Source organism: Geospiza fortis, unplaced genomic scaffold (genome assembly GCF_000277835.1).
Source record: "Geospiza fortis unplaced genomic scaffold, GeoFor_1.0 scaffold353, whole genome shotgun sequence".
NCBI classification, from domain to species: Eukaryota; Metazoa; Chordata; class Aves; order Passeriformes; family Thraupidae; genus Geospiza; species Geospiza fortis.
In genome coordinates, this window is record NW_005054473.1 from 148884 (window position 1) to 157174 (window position 8291).

Genomic DNA, 8291 nt, shown 5'->3' on the forward strand with positions numbered 1-8291 from the left:
AGCAAATACTGTCAAATCCCAGCCACTCAGGCTTCAGTTTACACAAAAGAGTGCAGTCAGCACTACTTCTGCCACACAGACCCTACAAACTGCTCTGTATTCTCAGTGTTACAAGTCATAGTCTGAGAAGGCAACAGCACAGTAGCCAGGTTTCCATTAAATGTGAAAAGCAGTGTAAAATCCTGAGCTGCTGCAAACTCTCCTACCTTGGCTGCTGTCCTCCTCTGTGCTGCTGAAGTCATCCTCATAGTAAGTGTTGGAGTCAGTGGAGGCACTGGCATCACTGCTCATGGAGCCCTTCCTCTGGCGCTGCAGGACACAGGCCTAAAGAACAGCACAACCAGGAAAATTCTGGGATTATAAAACATAATCATTTGAAAATAAGAATAACTTCCTCATGCCTTTTAATTGACTTCTAGCAAATTTGTCTCAACTAGTTTATTAACAGTTTTTCAAGGTTTAAGTTGTACTAAAAAATACACAGGATGGCTGAAAATAAACAATCTACGCCAAGCTTGTAAGCAACACTTGAAGTAATAGTTCCAATACAAAATCATCTGCTACCAATGCAGCCTTTCCATCTTCCTACTAAAATCACCACTACCACTGAACTTACAAAGAAGTGCATTTCCATTAGCATAAGTTTGTCAAATTTACATTTCTGAAAAGAGGAAAGAGAAAGGCCCTGGCTGACGACTTCTGAAAGAAGAATTGTACATTCTCAGCACAGCCCCAGTTTGTTAAGTGCTGACCATCTGGAGTGGCTCAGCTCCAGAAGTTCTCTAGCTGTGTGCCAGTTCCTACCTTTCTGTAGGAAGTGGAGAGCAGAGTCAGCAGCAGATTAGTGAGTGGCACAGAGTCTATGAGCCGCTGGATCCTCTGGATGGACGTGCTCTGAGCCATGATATCCAGCACTGCTGGAGGGCCATCACTCTCCCAGCCCTGGAGGACAGAATTCCAAATTGAATTGAAAGAAAAAGAAATTGGTAGGAGAACTCCAAGTGTGCATCAGTGGAGAAGGCAGAATGTCTCAGGACAATGTCTGTGCTACCTGCATACCTTGTGCAACGCCTCCACCTGCAGATCTTGGAAAAGAGATGACAGCAATTTGATGGCATGATTTGCCAGCACCACTGACAGCACCCCAAACCCTTGATGCCTGCAGAAACAGAAAGAACAGAATGTCATTTCAGGGGGAAAATAATAAATTAATAAATATTCAATAAAGTGACTGCTTTATTAAACTGGAGACAACAACTTCTCTTCCTTCCAACACTCGGGACTTGAATTGCAAATGGAGATAAAATCTCACGAGACCAACAAGACCCTGCAGTAGCTGCTTGCTGGGGCTGGTCAGACCCCTGGCCAGTGCTCCCCGCAGGGGTGTCACTCACCCTTTGCCAGGTCCCAGCTTGGGAGACCCCACGCCCTCCTTAGTGCGAGCAATGATGTCTCTGACGCGAAGAGCAGCCAAGGGATCCTTCTCCTTCCCCTTATCAGCCAAGGCCGTGGGGCTGAGGTTCAAGATGAGGAAGAGGCTGTTCAGCAAACACCAAGCCCCGAGCAGCTGGAAGTTCTGATAATGCTATCGTGCCCAAAGTCATGGGGAAGTGGGGAGAAAAAAGCACCAAAAAGACAAAACACCGTCAATCCAAATGCCAAAGTACACCAGCACAAAAAGGGTGAAAAAATTACTGAGATGGAAATCTTACCTCCCCCCCTGCACGGCGTGAATTGCTGATGGCTTGTCCAATCATTTCATAGATTTCAAGCTACAAATAAAGCCAAAACTATAGTAAGGCACCCCGTCAGACAGCAACAAAAATAAAAATTCAAAATGCAATTGTATTTTACCCTCTATCCCTTTAACTCCTTTACCAGCAATGGCTACGTCCCAAAATCGTAGTTGTGATTGCAATGCTAATAAACACAAATTCTGTGCTCTTCACTTGCTGAGGAGGAAAACAATGAACACCCTGTGGTTTACTTACACATTTCTGTACAATAGTAGCAGCATCGTTTTCATAATCTTCTTCTTTGGAGCTCGTTGACCCGGTTCGTACCTGCTGGGTGCTGCCCACATGCAGGATGGCCATGCAGGTGGCCACACTCACACCTCAGGGAAAACAAGTGCAGGGGACACTCTTAGGAAGAGCCAGTCTTGGGACAAAATGTTCCTATTCAGCACATTAAGACATGTGGTATCAAACGTGTCTATCAACCTGATGGAGCAGGGAATGCTCAGTATTACAGTGAAAGATTAAAAAATCTTTAGTACCCTCAAAAGACTGAAGTCTTCCCCTATAGAAACACATGGGAGCAGTTAAAGGAGGTAATGTTTTACCATGTAATTCAATACCATTTTTAAGATAATTGTTAGACTTAAGTGCCACAGCTTGAGTCTCCCCCATACCAATTAAACACTCAGGATTCTGGTGTGCTTAAACCACTCCTGGGAAACAAGGCTGATTTGGGGCTATGACAAATTAAGCTGAAGCCTAAAGTAAAAATGTATTATGCTCTGAATATAATAAGAAAGAGCAGAAATTACAGGCTGTTAAGAAAATGTTGAGTCAGTCTTTCTTAGATACTGACAGGAACAGTCATTCTTTCAGTCATTTCTTAGATACTGACAGAAACAGTGGCAGAACATATCAGTCACAGCTTCAATATTAACCCAATCACCACAGTGTGCTGCAGAGCTTCAAATTCATGAGGAATACAGACTACTTGTGGGCTGAGCCTCAAACATGCAGGTAACAAAGCACAGCCAAAAGTTCCAAAAAACTACTGGAGATCCACTCACCTGCATAGAGACAGCTAAGAGCAAGAACAGTCACATCCTGAAGACGTGTGGGTGTCAGGGGTTCCAGCACGGGCAGGGACAGCGTATCCAGAGCCATGGTGACATCGATCACCAGCGAGTGGAACCTGTGGGCAGGACACAGGGTGAGCCCTGGGCAGACACAGTGAGCTCCCCTGGGGCCAGCCCAGGCAGGGTGGCACTGACCCGTTGCGCACGGCCGTGGCGTCGGCCACGGTGGCCGGCATGATGAAGAAGGAGTTGGCGGACACGGCGTCCTGGAAGCGGTTGATGTAGCGCAGGAAGTAGGGCAGGTTCAGGCACACGCGCAGCAGCTTCTCGGAGCCACCTGCCAAGCACAGCAGCGGGGCTGTGTCACTGCTTCAGTCAGCCCTAACGGCCCTCAGTCCCTGACTTAATTGCTCTTGGTGGTGAGAAAATGCCACCGGAGGTGAGGCAACAGGATAAAGAGTGCTTTACAACAGCTGTTGCTGAAGTGTGCAGCCCACACTTGTAAACGGGGGTCACCAAGCTCTGTGTCCATGTTACAGAACACACCAGGTGCAGCTGGTGGGACTTGAGGATCCCAAAGATCTCTTCCAACACTAACAATCCTGTGATTCTAATCCACATCTACTCAACAATCCATCCCATGAGAGGTATTTCATACTGTCCACCTAATTTACCCCTCCAAACACAAGTACACTGAGCTCATCTCTGCAATAAAAACTCCATTCCAGCCTCAATCTCCCTTGGTGATTGACCAGGTAACTCAGGGAAGCCTTTAGGTCAGAGAGTTTCTTCCCACTCAGAGCTGTGAGATGTAACACTGGAGAGACATTTTTCCAGTACTTTTTTAGCCCCAAGCTAGAAAGCTGATTCTCACCAAGTTCTTGCAGGCTGGCCACATTCTGAGCAATGAATATGCTCTTGGTCTTTGTTGCAGAGGTTTGATCTGTGGCAGCTTGATCCTCACTCTCTCCTTCCACCTAAAGCAAGCACATACTAAATATATTATGGAAGCACTAAAAATACACAGCATTTTTCTAAATAAGTAATCTTAATTTCTCTTAAGTATTTCTCTAAGTCTCTGATACAGAAGCAAGGTGTATCAGCAGCACAACTCCAAACAGCCATGGATGTCACTGAATGCTGCATTCCATGAGGAAACAAATCCAGTATTGCCAATGCAGCACAAACAGTATTTGGTTCTTTGCCATTTATCCCATGCAAGCAGGCTTTAGGTACTTAAGGAAGGTTCTCTTTACACCTGTATCAAAAAGTACCACTTACAGCCCTCTATCCATCCCTGCACTGTGTTAATAATGTTGAAATTCAGACTGTTTCTGTTTTAGAGGTTTTTTTACCTGTGTCTCTGTTGTGATTGATGGTGATGACGAGACTCTGGGATTAAAGACTGATGTCAATTGGTTGAGGAAGTTCATCTGCACTTCCTTCTGTCTCAGCTCTGGGCTCACCGGGGAGGCCAATTCCTTCTGGTCCTCAACTGCAGGGAAAACAACAACCCCCATTTCAGACAGCAAACCTCAGATTCTCTGTGCCCAACTCCAGTGCTGCAGTGAAACACACACAGCTGAAGCCCCTCCCTACCATCAGAGAGGGTTTTGACAGTCTGAGGCAGCTTGGCTGATTTCATCATCGCTGTGAAGGTGATGATTTCTGTGCGGTCCAGGCGGCTGCAGCCCGTGCACAGCCCCTTGATCAGCAGAATGAGGTGTTTCTACAGAAAACAGAGACATCAAGGACCATTTAAACTCTCTCAATTCCAATCCCTCCTCCATATCATTTACTCTAAGCAGATGGATTAAGAGTAATGCAACTTCAGCTGGTGAGGCCACTGCAACAGCTCTGAGCCACTCTGATCTCCCCCAGGGATGGAGACACATCCCTGACTGCAGGTAATCCAGGTCACTGACACTGCCTGTGCTTCCCATGGAAAACACCTGGAAAAGCTGTCTCTGCTGAGACACACGACATTACAGGAACACTCCTCACTGGCCTTCCCTCTTTCAAATATATTTAAGCTTTCCCACAAGACAGAAATACAAGCAGGCAGGAAAACATCTTTAAAAACTCAACAGATAGCTGTGACCCAGGCTGTTGCACAAAACCAAACCAGAGTGCAGGAAACAAACTGAATTAACCAAGGTTTCAGGTCACCTTTATTTTGAGCTGTGAGCCAGCTTTGATTCTGACTATAGAATGCAAAGGGGCAGGAATCAGAGTCTACCAAAGTGTACACCTTCTTTTAAGAGTTTCATTAATTTTGCTTTATGCATTCAACACCAGAGCAGGTATTTCAGAATTGGAGCCCAAAGTCCATCTCCCACTGAGGCTGGCCCAGGAGGCCCAACCCTGTCTCACCTGTGAAACAGCACATGCTTCGTCCGGGTTCTCAAGCCGCAGCAGGGAGAATTCAATCAGGACTTTACAGGCACCTGCCACTGACTGCAACTGGTTCCTGGGTACTGAAAAAAGCACATCCTTGTACTCACAGTAAGTTTTAAATAGCCCAGTGTAATAAGCTCCTAATGGTGTCAATAAAGCAGGATGCTCTGCAGTGTGGGTACACACTCAATCTCTCCTGCCTAACACAGATGCAATATAAACTCAGCCTCATTACAATGTAACCCAAGAAATGTCAGCAAAGTGAGGATAATTCCTTCTGCCAGACAGGGGAATGCAAACAGATAAAGCAGTTTCCCCAGCAACATTATTTAATGCTGACAGAAGCTCTGAAGAACATGAAACAAGTTCACAAAGCCCATTTTTTTGTTGAAATTGCTAAATTGTCAGCCAAAATAACAGAAAATATTTTGAGTCACAATGTTTTGATCATGAACTCCAACACAGTAATGTAACTACAGAAGCCCTGACTGGTTTGTGCTGGAAGGGACCTTAAATCCCATTCTGTCCCACCCCCTGCCATGGCCAGGGGCACCTTCCACTTGATCAGGTTGCTCCAAGCCCCATCCCCCCAGGCCCTGGACATTTCCAGGGATGGCAGTGTTCTAACTGCTGAAGGATAATCTAAAAATCCTGAACACTAATTTAAACACTTGACCAAAAATTCAATCAGGTCAGTGAATAAGCAGCCAAAAAGGCAATACTGTCCAGGAGTTGGTGGCCAAACACTCCCATCAACAAGCTGCCCTCTCCATCAGAGCTGACATTTCATGGTACAAAAGCCACCAATGCTGGCCCTAAAGTCTCATTCAGCAAGAGGGCAAAAAACAAATACAAAAATCAACAATTCTGATTTACTGCATCCAGGCATTACACAGGAGCAAGAGAAGCAAAGGAACACTTACTGAGGCCACACACAGTAGTGATGTAGTGTGTGGAAAGTGCAACGAAGGAGGAGTAGAAAGGCTCGTACTGCTTGTCGTGGTGCAGGATCTCAGATTCACTGCAAGGGAGAAGGGCACAGAGGTCAGCCAGACCCAGCACAGCAGCAGCACCACCCAGCACCCCAATGTGCCCCATGACAGGGGCAGGGCAAGGTGACAGCTCTGGGAACACAACCCTCGTGTCCTCAGGGCTGAGTCCTCCAGCAGCAGCCACATCATGGCATCAGCACCACTGCCCACGCAGGAACTGCAAGGAAATATTGTGCTGCCAGTGTTTCTCCTCCACAGCATCACAGGTCAGGCTCTACCAGCCACACTCCCTGCCAGAGGCTCATTAACCTTTAAGTTGTTCTAAACTCAGCTGCCCAGAGAGCCTGGACTGTGTGTTCTGCCGAGGCTGGCAGGATTTGCCAGGCCTGGAGCACGGGCATTCCCTTCCCGGCACGGCACCAACTGGAGCCTGTGCAGGGCTGCAGATCAGAGGGATCAAAGCAGAACCACAGCACACACAGGCACAGCACCTGGGACCACCTGGGGGGGTCTGGGCAGGTAAGGCAGAGTCCCTGAGGCTTCCCAGCTACACTCACTGCCCTCAGAGATCAGCCTTCTATGGCAGAGGTGACACCTTAAAGGGGTCCCACCATATCCCAGATGCACACACACGGAGAACACAAACTGCTCTGCCTCCTCACCTACATTTTGCTATTGTTTTCCCTGTGACAAGACTAAGGGATGTGCATATCTGCCTCCTAATCAACCAATTTACTTTCTTTCACGTTTTCATGCAGTGAAACAAACAAGCTGGAAGAACAGACTCAGCTTCACTCTGCCTCTCCAAACCCAGCCAGGCTTCTCCAGCTCTGGCCAGAGGTGATTCCTGGAGGGCAGGTGGGCAGCAGAGGGCAGCAGCCCCTGGCACAGGCTGTACCCAGCTCCAGCCACGATTTCACCATTCCCTGCTGACCTGAACATAGCCCAGTTTATGCCCAGTCACCTTTCCTTCTTGCACCCTAAACCATCATTTCCAGCTGTAACAGGAGGTGCAGCTAGAAGAGAAACAACTCTGGAACAGAACCATTTCTCCACAAACACGAGCAGAAATAAATACTTGTCAGCTTTGTAGCTTGATTTCCTAGGTCTGAGGTTTTATTTAGTCTGCCTAAAAAGCTGAAGTACAAATAGAAAAATAGAAAATGAAGAGAGGCTTTACTGGAATAGATTCAACAGTGTCACACGACTGAGCTCCAACACCTCAGGCCCAGTTCACCCTCCCTGCCAGAACTGCTCTGGTGAGGAAGGAGCCCAGGGACTGAACATGCAAAGCAGCCTGTGCTCTCTCCTTTTCACACACTCATTCTGCTCACCCTCCTCTCAGGCCCAACTCCAAGCCAGCAGCAGTAGATGTATGTAAGCATTGTTAGGAGAACAAATGAGAACAATTTGGGAATAACAGAGTACAGGAGAGGCTGACAGCTCCTAAATTACTGCATAGGTCAAGCTGTGCACCACACAGTGCCCAGAGGGTGTAAAGAACACAGAGGTGCAGAATGCAGCACCAGATAGGGATTGGGCAATGGGAGGTTTGAGTTTGACTTAAAGACACTGTGGATGTTATGATAATGCAAAGTGGAAGGCAGCAGTCAAGCCATCATCAATCCTTGCAAATAACCACGGACAGAAGATAACAGCTCAATCTGGGATGTGCTGGAGCGTTATTCTGAGCACACAGAGAGCTTTAATAATGACTTTTCAGCCTCTGGACTGTGCTTTATTGCTTAGAGGGGTTTTGCTTCCCAGGGAAGCTCACTGCTCAGGCTGGGAGAAGTCTCAGTGTCATTGTACACGTTAATCAGCACCAAACCCCAGCTCCTGCCTCAGCTCTGCTCCCCAGTCCTGAGCAGCCCCACACACAGCCTGACCCCAATCCTGATAGCCCCATACACGGCCTGGCCCCAGCCCTGACAGCCCCACACACAGCCTGGCCCCAGCCCCGACAGCCCCACACACAGCACCCCGCCAGCCCCACACACAGCCTGGCCCCAGCCCTGACAGCCCCACACACAGCCTGACCCCAGCCCCACACACAGCTTGGCCCCAGCCCTGACAGCCCCACCCCC

General features: G+C 47.8%; 1 protein-coding gene across 1 annotated transcript in view; it reads right to left on the minus strand.

Moving 5' to 3' along the window:
* UBR4 (ubiquitin protein ligase E3 component n-recognin 4) overlaps window positions 1-6229 on the minus strand; it is an 84923-nt gene extending 78694 nt beyond the window's left edge. Inside the window, 13 exon segments of the mRNA XM_031062929.1 lie at window positions 207-324; window positions 805-942; window positions 1060-1159; window positions 1395-1585; window positions 1713-1772; window positions 1992-2116; window positions 2807-2931; window positions 3011-3152; window positions 3690-3792; window positions 4171-4310; window positions 4415-4544; window positions 5189-5292; window positions 6136-6229. Of these exon segments, the coding sequence (XP_030918789.1) occupies window positions 207-324; window positions 805-942; window positions 1060-1159; window positions 1395-1585; window positions 1713-1772; window positions 1992-2116; window positions 2807-2931; window positions 3011-3152; window positions 3690-3792; window positions 4171-4310; window positions 4415-4463 (1291 nt within the window). The 5' untranslated portion in view covers window positions 4464-4544; window positions 5189-5292; window positions 6136-6229.
* Between the last annotated feature and the right edge of the window lie 2062 nt (window positions 6230-8291).